This window comes from Ictidomys tridecemlineatus, chromosome 2 (genome assembly GCF_052094955.1).
Source record: "Ictidomys tridecemlineatus isolate mIctTri1 chromosome 2, mIctTri1.hap1, whole genome shotgun sequence".
NCBI classification, from domain to species: domain Eukaryota; kingdom Metazoa; phylum Chordata; class Mammalia; order Rodentia; family Sciuridae; genus Ictidomys; species Ictidomys tridecemlineatus.
Window position 1 is genome coordinate 65,001,086 of NC_135478.1, and position 20,489 is coordinate 65,021,574.

Below are 20,489 nucleotides of genomic sequence, written 5' to 3' on the forward strand. Positions count from 1 at the left end.
CCTCCTCTAATTATTCTAGTCATCTCTTTCATACAGACAAAAAAAAGCCACCTAGAATAGAAATAGGTGTCAACAGGTGAGTTGTTTGCAGTGACTTGCCTAAATATTTGGTTCAGAAACTTGTGGGGACTTTGATAATTGGGATAGATACTTTGAATAGTTTAGAGATGTATGCTGGAAAAGCTTTGAACATTGTTAATGAACTTATCATGTGATTCTGGTGGAAGCTCTAAGCAACAATGCTGATAGGATTGTTGCTAGGAAATACTGTGCTCATGAGTTTGCACAGGAGGAGGATTCTGCTGGAAAAGGGAGTAGAAGACATTTATGTTACATTCTGTCAAAGATGTTGTCTACTTTATGCTTATGTCCTATCGCATTCCTGTGGCTAAATTTAGAGGTGATATACTCATTACTCTGATGGAAGAAATGTCAAGGAAGCACAGCATTCAAGCAATGATATCGATGTTTCTAGAAGCTTTTATTCATGTTTACTGGGAGAAAGAAGGTGGAGCACAAGGAAGAGTGTAAGCTTACATTTTGGTCAGAAAAGGGGGAGTAATACTGGGCCTCAGGAATTGTGGTTGTTAATGCATTATAGTCACCAAAGAGATTCTAAAAAATTACACAGACACAGTAGAGAAGTGGCTTAAGGTCATTTCAGGAATTGGCCAGATTCACAAATCATGTTCACAAGGTATGAATATACAAATTCCACTGAGAAGAGAAACTACTAGGAAGTTTGTTCTCCATGCTCACTCAGCCACACAAAACTCGCCCCTTCCATGTTCCTCAGAGGCTTGGCTACTGCTTGAGATGGGGGCAGACAGTGGCTTCAAGCATGTGGTGCTGGTTCTGCAGGAATGCAGAATCCTGGAGTTAGATGGTCATAAAGGCTTCCATAGGATTGCAAAGGTCGGCCAGGAAGGTCAAAGTGTAACAAAGTGAGAATTCATGTAAGTAGGCCCTGAGAGGGTCATGTGTGTAGTTGTGGAAGGAAGTTAAATCTTCAGTAGTGACCCCTGGGACTCAGAGATGGTGGCAATGTGGACTATATGTCAGGAGATTTCTGGCTAAGGATACAGTTAGCCTATGTGAGAGGACATGGGTCAAGGCTGCCCAAGTCCTTGGGAGCCCACTGTCCACAACATGTGCCCAGATGCTGAGCATGGGGAAAGAGGTGTTGTTAGCCCAGCTACATTTAGGTTTTGATCATAGCCAGCTTTACTTTCTGCGTGTCTATTTCTCCCTTTGGAATGGAAATACCTACTCTGTGCCACTGTACCTTAGTTATACATGAGTTGATTTTGATTCCTACAAGGTCTGAAAACCAAAAGTCTAATTTGAGTCCCAGAAGAGACTCTGAACTTGCAGTTTGGAGCAGTGCTAAAACTATTTAGATTTGGGCATCTACTGTAAATATACTGCACACATTTTCCAGGGTGAGATGTTAATAGCTTTGGGGGATCATGGGTGGCATGTAAAATTTTGGAGTTCAGTGTACCTCAAAAGCTGAAGTGAGTCAATGTGGGAATAATCAGAGGTGAAATGATCACATTATGAGTTTGGATTTATTCATGGATTATGGCACCATTGGGTGGATTCATAATTTGGAAGAAGTGCTGCATTGGTTGGTAAATGGAGAATGTGCATGTCTGGAAGAAGGAGGTCCCTGCGGGCATGTACTTGGAGTTTATATTTTGCCACTTGGTCCTCCTTTCTTTCTGCTTCATAGAAGCTATGGGTTTAGAGGCTTCTTGCAAACTACCCTTCTTCCATGATAGTTTTTCTCACATCATGACCAGAGCAATGGAGCTGGCTTCCCATAGGCTGAGACCTCTGAAACTCAAAATTTCTGCATCAACATGGGTCAGAGCAGAGCAGACAGCCTAACATAGACAAGGAGATCTCTGAGAAATGTTGTCCTTGGCAACAGCAGGAATACACCTATCTACAGCCATGCAGCAAACTCAATGCAAACTCAATGCAAAGTGGATCACAGCCAGTGCAATATGGCAAGGAAAACAAGTGACAAGGCCCAAAAAAGCTTAAAAAGAGAATACAAAATTTTTGTTTCAGATGATATAATTTATGGGTTTAGAAATCCAAAGGAGTCCAAATAGTCAGAATTAGTAAATAAATATTGCAAGAATAATATAAAACAAATATAAAATTCAATATGTTTTAGCGTATCAGAAACAAAATATGCAGAACAAAAATACTAAATTGATGTATTTTCTGATAGCATCAAATAAACAAATACCTAGAAATTAATGTAATGAAAGATGTATATGACCTTTATGATAGTGCAACACAAAGCACAGGTGGTAAAATGTTAACTGTTTATGATGAGATAAAATTTTTATGGAAATCTCAACATTACCACATTTTATTTTCTTTCATGAACACATTAGATTAGAAATACAAAAACCCAAACCAAAGCGGGTCCTTCATAGACAGTTTGAAAATAATTATGATTTTTTTTTTTAGAAAAGTCCTACTTACAAAAGGAAACATATTTGTTAATATAAAAATGACAGTTTTTCTTTTATTAATAAATAGATTTAATGTAATTTAAATTAAAATTCCAAGAGCATATTTGAGTGTGTAGAAATTCAGACCTGAGTCTGAAGGTCATGTGGAATTGCAGACCCCAGGGAAGAGCCTAGGCAGGGGGAAGCCGCAGCGGCCTCCCTGCACCACGGAGGCGCAGCTCTTTATCAAAGGCTGTACAGGACATGGCTGCCAGCTTGGACAGATGCAGTAGGACCACACTGAGCTTTCCCAGACAAGCCCACACCTGTGCAACCACCTGACTACAGCAAAAGACACACCGCACATGCAGAGTGGGAGCAAACGGCATAGTCTAGTAGCAGCCCTAAGTGGCTCCTGTGGTGCGTCCCTCCACATGCAAATGGCAGCCAAAGAGGGATGTTAGCATTAATATCCCAGGTTAACAATGCATTGGTACCCAGAACCTAGAAGGACATCTTCATGGGCTCTGAGTAACTAAAACCTTATACTTGGTGCTAAAATCGTGAAGCATGAAGGACAGAGAAGAGCCACGTTGGACCGCTTCCCGGCTAAGAGCATCCATTCCCAAGAAGACACAGTCATGCAGTGGAAGACACACACACAGTGAGGCAGGAAAGAGTGGAATCCACGTGGCACATGTGCCCAGGTCCTAGGTGGAGTGTGTGTGAGTCAGTCAGAGGTACAGGCGGCTCAGAAGGCCCTCAACCTGGGACCTTTCATGAAAGCCAACATCCAAATGGTCAAACTCACACGGGGGTCTGCTGCACTCCGTTGGTCATCAGAGGGATGAAATGACACCATCATTCATGTGCACCAGGAGGTCCAAATGTGGATGATGGGCAGGAGCAGGCCTTGACCTAGCCCCGGAGTGGATGAGGCTCATGCTGTGCTTGTGAGCGTGTACTGGGAACAGCCTGTTTGGGAGAATCTTTGCTGAAGTTCTCCACAGCTCAACAAGCCCACATCTTACACAAGCAATTTCATCCCTCTGTTGGCACCTGCACACGTAGATTCTTCAAAAGACACATCAAAAGCTTATACCAGCATTATTCACTATGTTGGAGCTAGAAATATCCCAGATGTCCATGAATAATGGAAAGGAAACATCACGCTCCATGTATTGAACAATGAAGTGCTCGGAGCAGTAGAGCCCTCACCTACGATGCCCGAAGCACCGCAGCTGCATGCTGGGATGAAACCTCAGGGCACGAAGGACAGAGGCAGAACTCCCACGGAGTGGGCAGCAGTGGGCTTCCCCAGGATGCAGGGACCCGCATCGTCCTGACCTCAGTGCTGACTCCTGCAGGAGGGCGTCCACCTGGTGGAGGGTCACGCACCAGTGCATCTAGGTTCCACTCCCCCTTCTGTGTGGGTGCCAGACTTCAAAAGTTCATGGCCAAGTTAACCCCTCTTTATGTCAGAAAGCATTTCCTAAATTCAGAAGATAACTAGGCATCTTTACCAAACAATAATGTTTATTAAACAACAACAACAAAAAACCTAGAAATACCCAGAAAAAAAATGAATCTAAGATGGAGCAGCTTAGAAACAGTCCCTTGAAGTAGGAAAAAAATGAGATATAAAAGTCAGCTGCCAACACTTCTGTTCAGTGTTATATTGAAAATACCAACAAGCACAAAAACAATGAAAAACAATTAAGAAAATAGAGATGCAGGATTTCAATGGATATGCTAAAATTACCATTATTTGTAGAGTCAATAATTGTTTATAAAAAAACTCAATTTAATACATGGAAGAACTTTTAGAAATCATAGAAGGATTTAGCAAGGAACATTAGATAAAAATTCAAGAAATCTGAGTTGAAAGATTCAAGCATTGATATTTGTTTATTAGTGGTCATCAACGTGCCCCACTCATAAGATGTTAGCAATAAGGAAAGCTATGTTAAAAATCACAATTTTTCTATAAATTTTAAAACTGCTGGGGCTGAGGATATGGCTCAAGTGGTAGTGCGCTCTCCTGGAATGCATGCAGCCCGGGTTCGATCCTCAGCACCACATACAAAGATGTTGTGCCCACCGATAACTAAAAAATAAATAATAAAATTCTCTCTCTCTCTCTCTACCTATCTCTCTTTAAAAAAAAAAAGGCTTATTTTTTAAAATGCCATCTTTGTGGATAAGAAGATCTACCAGCATAAAAGCTGTCAATCATTCCTAGTGTGATATGATCTTTAGATTTAAATCACTTTCCCCAAATACCTAAAAAGGATATTAACAGAACTTTAAGATGATTCTAAGATTCATACAGAAAAGTAAAGGTATAGGAAATCCAGGATGATTCTGAATGAGATGGACGAGGAAAGGAAACAGACTTGTTTTCCTCCACTTTTACAGAAAGTCCTAATATTCTGGTAAGGGGTCATGGGGGTGGGGGGGAGGGAACATAAGATATGGATCCCAGAAGCAAACTCATGATATAAATGAAGCTTCAGATTATGATAGGAGGAGCACCTTAATAAATAGGAGAAAATGGGGGCTGTTGGTAAGCAGAATGGAAAATAAAATGAACCCCTACCTCACTCCATAGACACAACCAGCTCCAAATGTATTTATTTAATGATGGCAAAAACAAAACTGCCAATCTTCTCATGGAAAAAAATAACGGAGTTTCTTTTGGAATTCAGAATAGGGAAAGATTTATTCAATGCACTAATAAAAACTAGAAATAAATAGATTAGTGTATTTAATTTGTTTTTATTTAAATGTTGTATCCAGGCAAATGCATACAGGGCCAGAAGATGTAGAAGAGACCTCAGGCTTGTTAGTAAATGGGTCCCTTTCTACACACATTTGATTGACAAGTTTGCTAAATAACAACTGGAGGATGGGAGTGCCCAGGGTGCTCTCTTTGTTTCGGGTGGGAGAGAAAATTGTGGATCCCCCGTGAGAGCAGCTAGCATTAGCTTTTGAAGGTGACTATTCAGACGCTCTCTGGCCCTCAGGTCTGTGTGCACATTCCAGGAGGGGCTCACAGGCCTACAGCAGCCGTGGTGTCCAGGGGTGTCATGTGAGTCCCCAGCTTGCCCTGTGAAGCCCAGGACGCTCTGCCTCTACCTCAGTTCTTCAGATTGCCCTGCAGGGTCTCAGCCTTGGAGACCTCTGGGGGTCCAGGCGTGCTCCTGTTCACGATCCAAATACAGCACTTCTGTTCTGCTGGGCTGACATTCCAGGGTCCTGGTCCAAATGACAAAATGCAGGTTGAGCTACTTGTACCTGCAGCGCAGGACATAGGGCCTGCTCATGGGGTGAAGGCTAAGGTCACACACAGGCAGGGCCTTCCTGACTGGGTGGGCTCCTCCTGGCCACCGTGTGGCTAAAGGTTTTCACACAACTCGGGACAGAAAGGACACGGGTAAAATGAGAGCAGGCAATGGCAGGGTCCCCATTGACAAGGGACCAAAACAAGGACACAAAAGAACTGGAGGTGCCAGGCCCTGACGGGAGGCCCAGTCCTTGAAAATCACTTCGGAACGTGGAAGGGGTGCAGGATGGTCTGAGAGGGAGGAGCAGTGGAGTAGAATCCAGAAGCACCATGTATTTCCCCACGTTGATAGTCCTCCATCAGGGAGGCTTTTGATCAATGGAAACATTTGAACAGCAATGAACGTGGGAGTTAATCCTGGAACCAATGAAGACTGCTGCTCCTGAGGACTGCGTTTTATAGAAGTTGGTGCCTCGTGATGTTGATCTCACCGTGGGCAGCGTTCTTTGTAAAGTAGGACCCTCACGTCTATTTTCCTCCCAACAATTCGTAAGACGCAGCGTGTACTTGATTTCTACACCTTTAAGCATTTGTGTTTCAGTTGAGGGGCATCTATATTTATCAGTTTCATTAGAAATATATGATTGAGTAGCATGTTTTTTTTATTAGATTGTTGACCCTTCAAACTGAACGTCTGCCGTTGGGCCTTTCTTAAAGTAAGCAGGTTGACCCTCCATGTCGGCAGGCTCTGTCCAGGATGCCCACCACCTAAGCCGGGACCCTTACCACCTCAAGTGTGCCGCTCACAGCCTGCGCACACCCTCCCAGGGAGTGTCAGTCACCTCTGGACGACTTACGTACTCAGCAAGCATCCGTGCAGAATAGGAAGTTGTCACAGGGCACTGTCACATGGCACTGCCACAGGGACTAGGCAGTTTGCACATGTTCAGAACAGACTTTTTTTTTTCTCAAATGATTTGGACCCTCAGTTGGTTGTCTCAACAGGAAGGACCCACAGCACTCTGTATCCTCAGGGTTGTCACTGCCATCTTCCCGGTGTCCCCCTGTAGCCACCTGGCCTGTGGCTGAGCCTTCCCCAGGCCAGTACACTTGCCTTGGCCTCCTCCATGCCTGGCATGTGTCCTCCTCCAGATCTCCAGCTTCGCTCCCAGAGCCATGGCACTGTGTCTCGGGGAAGCCCTGGTGACACCCCTAAGATTCCATCCCTCCCTCGGTGCCCGCCCCCTGTTGCGTTTGCCTTAACAGATCCGTCCACTGACCTAAGAGCTCATCTCTATTACTCCTTTCCTGCCTTCCTCATAGACCAAGCTCCATAAGGTCAGGGAACCATCAGGTCAGGGTGGCTCCCTCCTGCCCTGCCCTCGGTGACAGAACAGGATCCACACCAAAAGAAACAAGCAAGAATCCTTCACTAAAGGAACCCGAACTACCACAGAATAGTCCAGGGCCGTGGGGAGGAGAGGCACCATGAGTGGAAGAGCCAGGAGCTCAAGCCCCGGAGGAGGGCGAGCAGCAGGGTGCACCAGCCCAGGAGCAGCAGGATGCCTGGAAGGGGTCAGAGGAGGTTGCAGCCTTGCTCCAGGCACCACAGAGCCTGGGCCCTGCAGAGTCCAGGAGAAACTGAAAATCTACCACCTGACACTGCAGACTAGGGAAGTCCTCTATAAAGACTTGGCAAGGAAAGAGCAAGACCAGGAAACCTGTGTCCTCATTAGTGAAAAAGCAAGAGGTGCCCACCCCTGACCTTGAGCAGACATGCGGTGTGGTGGGTGAAGGATACCCTTGAGATGACCTGTCCTGCGGGCTGCAGGAGAAGGTGCGGCATCAGACCTCTACCTGGCCCGGGGTGCAGGCGGCGTAGGCACAGAAAGGAGATGAAGATCAGGCACAGAAAGGAGATGAAGATCTTGAGACATTGTCAAAGATAGCAGTGACTGCCGAGAAGGCTGATTTACACAGCCCCAGAGCAAACCGTAAAAGAAAAGGACTCTTCATGGAGTCATCATAAAAGTGCCGAGTGCAAGCCGCAATCGAACTTACCAGTCGCGGGGCTGATGTCCATAATGCGGAATGAAAACATCTTCTCAATAATCATAGTTAACAGCAGCCCACAGTCAAATAGGTGGGTGAGCATTTCACAGAATGCAGCACAGGAAACTCCAGCTTGTGTTAATGACCTGCCCTAAGAATGAAGAGCAGAATTCATGCTTCAAGCCAAGGAGAGTGAGGGATTTTATTTTAAATTCTGACATTTATAGACAAATATGTGAAGCAATTGGACTGCTTAAATATTATTTCTTACAAACATTCTGATAGTGAAAAATGATTTGACTTCATCTGTAAAAACTGAATATATTCATAACCTATGACCCAGCAAATCCATTTCTAACTGTGTGCCTTTAAACAATGACAAAAATCAAACACCTGAGATCTGTGTAAACAGCAGGGACACATGTGCAGGATGCTCCCAGCCTGGCATCTACAACAGGGCAAGGCAGGGCCAGGAGGACAGCCCTTGGTGAGCGAGTCCTCGCCAGGCAGCAGGGACGAGGCGTGGGGCACAGCCCCTCCACTTGACCACCACCTTCCACCTTCACACTGAGCGAAAAAGCCAATGGCAGAGGTGACAGGGGCTGGTGCCTTTGAATAAAGCACAGACAGCCAGTCTGCTGCATGAAGATACAGGCCGACTCAGTAAAGTGGGAAGGGCCAGAGGGGATCCACCAGGTCAGGCCGCCCTGCAGAGGGCAGAAAGAAGCCTCTTAGAAGGTCCCTATGAAGGAGGGAGACCAAGCCCTGGGTCACCACCAGCACTTGACATTTATCATATGTCACATACCGTATGTCATTTGGGGAGGTCAATAAATCCTATTTAAACAGTATAGAAAGGTATTGTTATGGTTTAGATGCGAGTGTCCCCCAAACTCACATGAGACCCTGCAAGAAAGTTCAGAAGTGAAATGATCAGATTATGAGTCTTAATCTAATCAGTCTCCTTCTCCGTAAAACTGAAAACACAAAAAAATGTGTATGCTGCTTGTATGAGGAACATACTACCATACAGGTGTGTGAGAACACACCAGAATTGAAATGCCCAACGATACCTGAAGAAGAACATTAAACTGATTGCTTTCTCTCCCTCTCCCTCTCCTTCCCTCCCTTCTCCCTCCCTCCCTCCCTCTCTCTCCCTCCCCCATCTCTCCTCCTCCTCCCTCTTTCTCCTCCTGGTGCCCTGTTCCCAGCCACTCTCCTTCTCCTCCAAACTCTCCTGCAGTAATGCTCTGCTTCCCACCAGGTCCCAAGGAATGGAGTCCTCCATCTAAGAACTAAGACCTCTTAAACTGTGACCCCCAAATAAATGTTTCCTCCTCTAAAGTTGTTCTTTCCAGGTTTTTTGGTCACAGCAGCAAAAAGGCTAAAACAGATAACACAAAAAACACATGCTACTTACACGAGGAACATAATACCATACAGGTGTGTGAGAACCAACTGGAATTGAAATGCCAACATTACCTGAAGATGAACAATAAACTGTGCTAAGAAACCCCTCTCCCAGAGCTTGGGACAAGGGGGAGGTCCTGAGCAGCCTTCAGGGGGCAGCTTGTGTGTACCAGATGTCAGGCTTCCCTGAGGGATGAGGGTGCAGAGATCTTAACATGTGCTACCCTCCTCTCCGGGCCCCCTGAGTGTGTGAGAGACTCCTGAACTAGCAAATCCACCCACAGGACACGGGTTATGGAAGGCCATGGAGAGGTTCACATCACTTCCTGAGTGCCCAGAAGGCAGTCCAAGGCCAGCCACTCCCTGGAGCAGGGTGGAATTACAAATGGATCAGTCCATCCAGGGCACAAGCAATGCAGGAGGGAAATGGACTGTGGTGCACATGGGAGATGAGCAGGTGAAACAGCATCCTTTCCAACCTGGGGAGGGGATGGAAGGTGGATGAACCTCAGTGCTGCTTTCTGTGAAATGCCAGGGCCCCACTCTTTACATCAGCACAGCTCTCCAGACCAGTGAGGACCCAGGCCCGCAGGCGAGGAGGAGGCATGGCCAGAGCCCCATGGCAGCTCTGTCCTTTCCTGCCTCCCCCTCCCCCAGCTCTCCCCCGGCTGCTGACACAGGGCCCAGGCTCACAGGTACCTCCTTGGAGGGTCCCCTCCTTGTGGAGCCCAGCAGCACCTGGGAGGGACCCACAGTTGGACATGCTAAGAGGAAAGTGCATCTACTTGCTGTTGGTGGGGGCCAAAGCTGTGGTTGTGGTTTAGATGAGGTGTCCTCCAGAAGCTCAGGTGTGAGACACACAGGAAGGTCTGCAGGAGCGGTGACTGGGCTACACCTTGACCTAGTCAGTGACTTGGTCCCTGATGGGATTACCTGGGTGGTCACTGGATGCAGGTGGGTGTGGCTGGAGGACGTGGCTCATCTGCACAGTGGAGTCTCTCTCAGCTTCCTGATCACCATGTGAGCTGCTTCCCTCCGCCACACTCTTCTGCCATGATGTTCTGCCTCACCTGCAGCCCAGAGGAGCCCTCCTCTAAAATTGTTCTGGTCGGGTCCTTCAGTCACAGCCGCAAAACGCTGACTAACACAATGTGCCCTTGGAGCCCCTCCTGGGCCAGCAGGACCTGGGAGTCCCAAGCCACGTCCCTGCTACCTAGCACCCCATGCTCTGTCCTGGTCCCTCATGCTCTGACTCCAGTCTCAGCCCCCCTGGGAGGGCACACCCATATCCAGCTCTGCTCGGGTTGATGTGGCTCCCTACAGGTCACAGGGGAAAGCAGGGGAGCTGTGTGCAGTGACCTCAGAGCAGGAAGATTTTCCAAGATGGATATCACAACCAAGGAGAAAAGGCACATAGTGACTCCTAAACAGCAGGACCTAAGTCAGGAGCAAACATGAGGCACCACATGTCTACATGGGTTGTGTGCCTACAGATAGAAGAATAACGTTTGTCCCAAGAAATGGATTTTCTTGAATTGAATGATAGTACGAAATCATTAAGAAAAGCGGGACCGCCCAAGAGAAAGGCAGTGGAAGGGCTTGAAGAAAGAGCACCCATAAAACAGGAATGAACCAAGGAAAGGCTCCCAGTCCCCTGGGAAGACCATGGAAAGGAAGAGTGTCATCAGGCCCAGGCGGTGACTAGAGTAGGACCTGCTGAGCGAATGAGAACGGCATGTGGTGTATGGGTGAAATGCCAGGCAGTCATGATTTTTGTTTTTTTTTTGTTTGTTTTTGCATCAGGGCGTGAACCCAGGGCGCTTAATCCCTGAGCACATCCCAGGCTCCTTTCTATATACATGTATTTTATTTTGAGACACTCTTGGTAAGTTGCTTAACCCCCCACTGAGTTGCTCAGGCTGGCCTCAAACTTGCAATCCTCCTGCCTCAGCCTCCCAAGCCAGTGGGATTACAGGTGTGTGCCAATGTACCTGGCTGCAGTTTAACTTTTTAAAGAGCACCATATTTATTGGAAGGGAAGTAATCTCCAGGAAGTTTCAATTGTATGTATTTGTATGTATACAAATAATAGAATGTATTTATGGGGTACAATGTGACATTTTGATATGTGTAAATTGTGTGATGATCAAATCAGAATAATCAGCATATCCATTGCTTTAAATATCAATTATCAATTTTGTGGTTCACGATTCTCTCTTCCAGCTCTTTTTTAAAAACTTTTTATTTGTTTTACTTCGTTACACATGACAGTACAATGACCTTGACATATCACACATTTGAATGAGATGGGGTATAATTTCTCATTTTTCTGAGTATACAGGTTGCAGAATCACATTGGTCCTGCAGTCATGCATATACACACAGTCATGATGATGTCAGTTTCATTCTATGTCCTTCCTATCCCCCCATACGCTCCTCCAGCTCTGTGGACACATGCATCACATATAGTCCCTGGCTGTGGGGTGGACTTGGCAACCTCCTCCTCCTGCCCCAGGGGCTTTGCGCCCATTCCCTGGGTTCTCTTGGCCCTCCTCCTGGACCTCCTTTGTGACCCACCGGCCCCACTTCTGGGCACATGTATCCAAACAAACAGATTCGGGCCCCAGGGACTCCTGCATGCCCCCGTTCACTGCAGCACTGGTCACAACAGCCAGGTAGGGAATCCACCCAAGGGCCCATGGACAGACGGCAGATCAAGGAAACGGGCATGTGGACACGGTGGAACCCTGCCTGCTGGGAACATGAAGCTGCTGTCACCTGCAGTCCCATGTGGAGACCACGGGATTGAGTGAAGTGGGACGGCAGGCACAGGAAGAGCTCGGCTTCCACAGGGTCCTCTGCCTGGGGGGGGGCTTATGGGACCATGTCCTCTCTCCCCGCAGAGGCAGGCGCCCTCGTCTGTACCACGCTGGGGGGTCCCTTATCAACTGCCCACTCAGTCTCTCCAGGTCCCCTCTCTCCCTTCTTCTCTACGGATCCTGTGAACTGCTGTCCCCTGCGCAACCTCCTGATGAGACAATGACACATTCTGAGATCAATGACTGTCACCAGGCTCTCAAATGTGGTTTACTGCCACCATCCTCATCTCCCCTGAGGACAGGGTCCCCAGCCCACTGCACGCATAAGGCAACAAAGCCCAAAGCCACTGGCCTGAACACAGGCTAACTGGTCCCAGCCAGGTCTTCCTGGGGCTCAGCGTGGAGCCAGGCCACAGAGATGGCCCCTCAGACTGGGGTCAGCAGCACCCTGGGCCATGAGGGCCTTTCCACCTCCAGCCTGTGGGGCAGGTGGACACTGCCACATTTTTATAATCAGTCCCCACCATGGTTCCAGGCTGGGAGGTGTCTCAGAGCTGACCCAAAAACAAACACCCGCAGCTGAAGGGGCTGAGCAGGGGGTGGCAAGTTCAAGGCCAGACAGGACAGGGGAGGGAGAGGCAACTCAGTGAGGTCCTGAGCAATCAGTGGGACTCTGTCTCAATAAAAAATAAAAAGGGCTGGGGACGTGGTCAGTGGTTAAACCCAAAACAAAAGACCACGTTGTAGTGTGAGGAGAACCCACAGCCCAGAGAAAAGCAAGGACCGGGCCAGGTGGCCAGGGTCTCTCATTTACCCAGCAAAGGGTGGACCTGGGCAGGGATGGACAGAACCTACCTCTCAGAGGGAAGAGGTTGGCGGGGAAGGCAAGGGTCAGGTGCTGACAGAGCAGACCTGCATGGCTCACTGTCCCCTCTGCCCCACCTTTGGCCTTGCTGGCCATGGACTGGAGAGAGCGAGTGGGCAGTGGGGACAGCAGTCAAGGCTGCATGGCCACCCCAGGAGCTGCCCTTGGCTCTGGGTGTTTATCCATGAAGGTTCAGACCAGGGAAGCCATAGTGTCCAGTGACCAGGGCACACAACCCCAGAACAATCCATCTGGTTGTCCAAGGTTCCCACATGTGTCACACACATTCTTGTCCAGGTGTCCGCATTCCCTCCTGGCTATAGGGATGGGGAGGTCCATGGTGGGACATTGGCCAGTTGACCCTTCAATGGGTTTATGGCCCAAGATGGGGCTGAAGTGTCAAAGATGACGGGTTTCCCATGCTCAGGCAGCCATGCATCTCGGGAGACCTGACGTTCACCCTTAGTGGACAGAGGTAGGGGCTGGGCACATGGGACAGGACAGGAGAGGGAGACGAGACCTTTGGGCAGGGAGGGTCTCCTGGAGGCTGAGGCTGCAGCTGGGAAGAGCTCAGCTTAGGTGACTGGGGGAGGTGGGAGGAGGGGCTCTTCCTACTCCTCAGCCCCTTGGACTTCTCCTGGTTGCAGGCCAGCTGCCCCACGGAGCCAGGCGCCTATGACCCAAGGCTCCCCCGGAGCCTGCGCACCAAGCTTCATGAGCGAGGCCCTCTCCACAGCTGTCTTGAGCCAGCTCCTGCCAACAGAGCCACAGCGGGGGCTCTGGGGGCCTTAGTCCCCAGTCAGCAGTGGACCTGGCCATCGGCAGAGGCCTGGCTTACAAGGGAGTTGTTTTCCCGACAGCCTCGCCAACCTGAACCAGCAGCCGGGAGAGCTCCTGAAGGGCAGTCGGGGCCTTGCACCAGCCTGAGGCAGGGGCGAGGTCTGGGCCTCCTCGGAGGCTGCATCTGAGCTTCAGCAGGACTGATGGGCAGCTGAGGGGACCTGGGAATCCATTTCCCTGTTGTGCTCATAAGGCTTGATAAGGCTGTACCCAGAGCAGGGAGCCCACCTGCCCCTTGCCCCCAGCTCTGCTGGCACCAAGGCAGGCAGCAGCTGCGGGTGGGCGCTCAGGGCTCCCTGGCTGCCTTCTGGGAGAGGGCTCTGACTGGAGACCAGACTTCCTCCCCTGGACAGCAGTGGCCACCTGTAAAGTCAACGGCCTGAATTTTCAACCAAGCATCTTCCATCTGTCCCAGCACGCTGGCACGTCCAAGTTGGTCAGCTTTCAGAGTAAATGTGTGTCTGCCAGGACGGCTCCTCATCATGCTGGCAGGACTAAACTGAGGATGCTTGTCCAACATGCTTTGAAGTCTGGGGTCTGTACAAAACCTTCCCTCAGGTCATCCTCCCCCAGGCCACTGGTGGAAGGTGGCTCCTGGCCAGTGTCTGGCTCTGTCCTTGGCGGTCTCCTTTCCAGGCAGGTGTCTTACCACTCGATTTTTCTAAAAATCTACCTTCATTGAGTTTCACTATCTGGGAGACCAGTGGCAGCAGGGGATGCCCAGACATATTTCCCTAGTCAAAAATCAGATTTTCCAAGAAAATCTGAGCTGAAGACCTTCAGTACACAAAGCAGGAAAGGCCAAGCTCAAAGGTCATGTCCTTCCCAGGACTCTGACTGGCTTCTCCTCTTCCTTATTCTACTTTCTCTTTCCCCTGAGTCCATCCATCAGCCTCGACCACTCCTCCTTCCAGAACAGGTTGAGTTTCACCCCAACTTCATGAGCTTTAGGTAGATAATACTCTGTTATAGTAGAAAGTGGCCCAGCAGCACCTCTATCCACCCCAAGTCTCCAATGGCCTACACATGAAGACTTTCATCTTCAACACTCTCCTCTGCCAAAGGAAAGATGATTCCACATCAGAACAGCTCTAGAATATGTCCAAAAAAGCAACTCGAATCAATGTCCTCTATGAGGTTCTGCTTCCTTTAAGGTGTTCACAGCACATAAGAAATGAGTATACCACCAGGTACAGTGGCACACACCTGTAACCCCAGGGAATTGGGATTTTGAGGCTGGAGGATCACAAGTTCAAGGCCAGCCTCAACAACTTAGCAAGGCCCTCAACAATTTAGTGACACCCTATCTCAAAACAAAATAGAGCAAGAATTAGGGATGCAGCTTTGGTGGTAAAGCACCTGTGGGTTCAATCCCTAGTACCAGAAGAAATAAACTAATAGCAGAGCATTAAAAAATTACAGAATCTTTAAACTTTGAGAAAGAATATTTGATTAGATATATATCATGTGTAGAAAATATTGATTGTACATAAAGTATAGAAAATGTTTAAGGAATGATAGTAAATTTGTAAGAACTGAGCAGTAAATGTGAATACCGTCCTCCCCCCACATGGAACCCTATCACACACAACTGGAATCCAACAGCTTTGAGGCACCCAGACCAGCCTCTCTCACTGGCTCCACTCTTGGGGCTCCTATTCCAATTCTGTGTCTCAAACACCCTCACACTCCACAGGACCAAACTTCAGCAGCATCTTCTTCTTGCCCCATCTTCTGCCCAACTTCCTGTTGTCTCTCCTTCTTCTCCTTATCCTGGGGGGTCAGGACACAATTCTTCTCTCTGTTCCTTTCCTCTTTCCTTCTATCCCCAAATGTTGATTCTTCTGTTTGATGGTTCACTCATTGATTCAGATGTCTTTTCTCTGTGTGCTGGGGATTGAAGAATTCAGGGCCTTGCACATGCTAAGCACACACTCTACCACGGAGATGCACCCCCATCAGAAATATTTCAGGGCACCAAAAATGCTTGGGTCCAACCAGGAAGGGTGGCACACACCTGTAATCCCAGTGATTTGGGAAACTAAGGCAGGTTTGAGACCAGCCTCAGCAACTTAGTGAGACCCTGATTCATAATAAAAAGTAGCAGGGACTTGGAATGTAGCTCAGTGGTAAAGTGCCCCTGGGTTTAATACCGAGTAGCAAAAAAACAAAGCCCCATCACTGCACTGGGGATGGAAAGCACACCGCAAACAGCATGGCCAGCCTACTTTCAGTGGGTGAGGGCAGCTGCAACCTAAGGCCCTGTGCACCAAGGGGAGTGGAAAGGGTAGAGCATAGAGAGAGTATCATGGGAACCATGTAGGCAACCCAGTTCACACCACCCAGGTACATGCAGAGGAGAAGCCCAGAGAGTTAAGTGCTGAGACAGCGACTACTGGTTTCAGAGGCTGTGTCTAGACCAGAAAGAGTAGTCTGAAGATGTCTGCTGAATTTGGCCATTAATGAGAGCATCATCCTGACAGCAAGGGCTGGGCTGAGCTGGGCCAGAAAGTGAAGGGGGAGCTAGTGAACAAGATCAACTCTTTCAGGAAATAAGGCCCAGAAGGTACAACAGGTGGAGTGGAGGCCTGGGATGTTAAGGCTGGGACTTGTATGACTTTTAAGTTGAGCACAAACATGTGTAGATGACCATGGGAAGGAATGGTAGTGATGTAACAGCAGCACACAGGGCACTCTCTGGTGCCATCCACTCTACTATGAGGTTTACATGAATTAACCCACAATTCCCTGTTTTACAGATAGGGAAATTGAGTGACCAGGGGCTGAGTAGCATACCCCAGGTCTCCCTGCTACTCAGTTCTAGAGCTCTGATTTGAACTTATGTGGTCTTCACCAGAGTCTTTGCCACCAACCACCAAGCAAGTGAGCCTAGGAGGAGTTGCAATCAGGGAATGGAGTATGCTGGGAGTGAAAGTTGGAGCATGAAATCAGTGCCTGAAATTAGTGCTGCCATTAATAGAAAGGAGCCCTGTCTGGTGAATCTTAGAGGGCAGACCACATTTAGGTCCCTTGAGACTTGGGGATCCTGGACATGGAAGGCCTCACTCTGAGCAGAGGAGAAAGAGCAATGGACTAAGGCCTGACCTAGGGCAGGAAAAACCACAGGATGGAGGAATGGAACAGGCTGCCAGGCAAAGTCAATGATGATACTAGAAGCTGGAGAGAGGAGAAGACAGGCAGACCACAGGGCTGAGGAATAAGGGCCAAGCACAGGAGTCACAGCTGGGAGGGAACCACATATGGCAGTGGTGGATGGGAGGTGATGAGCAGACAGGCTCCTCTGTCTGTTCAGCTATCTCAGGGTCTGAAGCTTCCCCTCCCCCACTGATGCCGCCCACCAGTCTTCCTGAAAGAGCCTTTAGTTAAGTGATTGCCATACTAAAGGAATCCCAGGGCAAAGATGCCCACTATATCATTCCTAGTGGATGCTCAAAGAAAAAGCAATAAAGACACAGATGGGGAAGAAAGCAAAGAAACTGCTCCACAGGACATGGGGTTCCTTTTAGAGTGAACAACAACGAATGCTGGGGAAGAAGCTCAGTGATCGAGCACCCCTGGTTCGATCCTCAGTGGTCGAGCACCCCTGGTTCGATCCTCAGTGCTGGAAAAACATCAACACTAAGGACTCCTGCTCTTTGGAAGATGCGATGAAGAAAATAAAATGTCAAGCCATGAATTGCAAGAAAAGATTTGCAACACATACATCTGAATCCAGTATAGAGAACTCCTGAAACTCAATAAGAAAACAACACATTTGTTTTTAAAATGGGCAAAGTTTGGAGCAAACACTTCACCATCAATATACCCATGGCTTATAAGACACAAAAATATACTCAACACCATTAGTCATTAGGAAAATACAGAGTGGAGCCCTAGTGATATACCACTACTCATTTATTAGACAGGCTACAATTTGAAAACAAAAAAGAATAGTGACCAATGACAGTATCAAATGCTAGTGAGGATGTGGAGCAACTGGAATTCTCATTCATTGCTGGTACAAAATAGAAACATTAGAGTTGTTTTCTAAAATGTCCCATAAGTTTATCTCATGACTCAGCAATGCCACCCTTAACAATTTACCCAACAGAAATGAAAACTTATGTCCACATGTCTATGCATCAATGGTTGTTGTAGCAGCTTTATTTATAACTGCCTGAAACTGGCTGGGCACAGTTCCCCATGACTTTAATGGCTTGGGAGGCTAAGGCAAGTGGGTGACAAGTTCAAAGCCTCAGTAACTTAGGAAGGCCTTAAGCAACTTAGTAAGACCCTTTCTCAAAATTTTAAAAATTTTTCAAAAAGAAAACATAAGGGTGCTGGTTGTGGGGTGGGTGAGGCTGGGATTGTTGCTCAGTGGTTAAGCACCTCTGGGTTCAATCCCTGGTACAAAAACAAAACAAAAATTCTGCCAAAACCTAGATGCAAAGTAAAAATACTTCAATTGGTGAATGTACTAATAGTCTGTAGGGAAATACATACTACAAGAAACAAAAGAAAATAAACTACTGATATGAGCAACTACATAGATGAATCTCAAATGCATCGTGCTCAGTGAATGAAGCCAGACTAGAAAGCCCAAAACACCATTGATGCATGATTCCGGAAAGAGAAAAACCACAAGGACTCAGGGAGAGAAAATGACAACAAGAGATGAAAGGATTTTCTGGGTTAGTGAAACTGGTTAACCTTGATCTTGATGGAGAGTACACAATGTCATTTGTCAAAATCCCTAACTATAGATGAAAAAGGGTGAATTTACTGTTTCTAATTACCCCTCAATGAATGACATTTTCACAAAATTTTTCATGGCTCCCAGGTTTCCAGTTCTTCCAAACAAAATCCCAAGCTTGGCTTTCTGGGCCTTTCTAATCTTGACCCCCATAGGGTCAACCTCATTGCCCATGTCACCTTGTCCTTGAACTAGGATCCATTTCTTCATCATTCTGTTAACACCCTACTTTCAGATTTCTGTGCCTTTCTACAAAATTGTACCTCTCACAGTCAATGCCCTCCTGTCTGCCTCTCCAAAAGCACACCTAGGACACAAAGAGTGGCATGTTCTCCTCTACAGCATGGGCTTCGCCAAACTCCCAGTCTCTTCCTGTTGGCTACACCACTCAGGACTGACCCCTTGCTCAGAGTGTTCCTGGTGTCTCCCAGTGTTATTCTGATGGCAGGTTGCTTATCAACACAAGTGCATGATGTACTTACTCACCCCTACACCCATCCCTCAAATAACTACCACCTAGAACACCCAGCACACAGTAGGCTTTCTTTTTTTTTTAAGAATTTTTTAATATTTACTTTTTAGTTCTTGGCAGACACAACATCTTTGTTTGAATGTGGTGCTGAGGATTGAATCCTGGCCGCACACATGCTAGGCGAGCGCACTACCACTTGAGCCACATCCCCAGCCCACACAGTAGGCTTTCAATGCAATGCACCCAGGAGGCAGAATGGCCCCAAGCTCCAGGGTATAGAAATATCTGAGCTGCATCTTCAGAGGTGGGTCTGGAAGGACTCATGAGGCATCATCAAGGCCAAGGGCAGTCGAGAAAGTGCACAAAGTGTCTAATTGAAGAGGTGCAAGATGCCTCCACACAGCCAAGGGCACACACACTCACCACTTACCTTCTCCTCATAGGGTTGCCTTGCGGTGCCCACTGCCACTGCCTTGATGAACAATTGCAAGATGAGCGGGACCAGGAGGGCCCCAGTGGGTACAGCCACTAGGATGCTGTGCACAGGCTAAGAATGGAAGCCATGGAAGAGCTCCTCCCTGGCCTGCTTTCGACCCCATTGCTCCCTCCTTACCTCCCACCCCAGGTAGCACTGCCCATGGCTCTCCCTCCATGGACTGGACAGTTAGTCCAGTACAACCAAGGAAAACCTCCCTCCACCACACTGTCCTCCCACCTGTCCCTTTTCAACTTTCATTACCCTACTCTGAGGGCCCCTAGATTCTTAACTCCACAGGCATCCTATCTCGTCCATGTTCCTGACTCCACTGGCCTTCCAAATGTCCTTCACAGGTCCTGCCAAGTGACTTCTCCCTCTAGCCCCGCCCACGTCAGCCCCTCCCCTGTCACCCTGACCCTACTGGGCTGTTTGCCCCTCCCTCCCCACCACATCAGCACTTCCCAGTGTGCGCCCTTGGGAGTGTGTGGATATGTCATGATTTTGTCCAAAAATGCCACGTTCCTCCTGCATATGATGAAAACCACGCAGGTGGCCAGCACGGTACCCAGATAGAGGCACAGGGACACGAGGAGTAGCAGGTAGAGCCGGATGTTTCGGCGCCCCACGCAGTTATTCACCCACCTGCAATGGTGGTCGAACTCCTAGGGGAGAGGAGACAGGTCTGAATGGCCTCCATCACTCCCTAATCCTGGGGCCTCCCCTAACGCAGCCCTCTAGGACACCTGCTGTTGACCTTACATAAGGGTTCCCATCTCAGTGAGAGCACAGTTAGGACCCCATGGCTCATCAAGTCACCTGTCTTGAGTGAGGTCTTTAGAGACAAGACCTGCCTGGTGTCACGTGGACCAGGACATGAAAACTCTGGGCCTCCATTTCCTCAAGTACTGGAAAAGGATGAAAAAAATGCCCTTCCACTACTGGCTGTCTGCTCTTGTGAACCATGTTCCCAGAGTGCCACATGAAGCACTCTGGGAATATGGTCTGATACCCCCACCGGGCCACTCATGATGTGAGGTTCC

At 48.2% G+C, this 20,489-nt stretch overlaps 1 protein-coding gene across 3 annotated transcripts in view; it reads right to left on the reverse strand.

The window, feature by feature from the left end:
- Positions 1–4,926: 4,926 nt before the first annotated feature.
- LOC120889633 (palmitoyltransferase ZDHHC19-like) overlaps positions 4,927–20,489 on the reverse strand; it is a 28,148-nt gene continuing 12,585 nt past the window's right edge. For 2 of the 3 annotated variants that reach the window (XM_078038663.1, XM_078038662.1), the window contains exon 4: positions 17,644–20,111. In XM_078038663.1, coding sequence (XP_077894789.1) covers positions 19,797–20,111 — 315 coding nt within the window. In that variant the 3' untranslated portion in view covers positions 17,644–19,796. Of the gene's footprint in view, positions 5,733–7,821; positions 7,964–8,205; positions 8,719–9,232; positions 20,112–20,489 lie in introns of those variants that run through there. The other variant, XR_013434543.1, reaches the window with a different exon arrangement.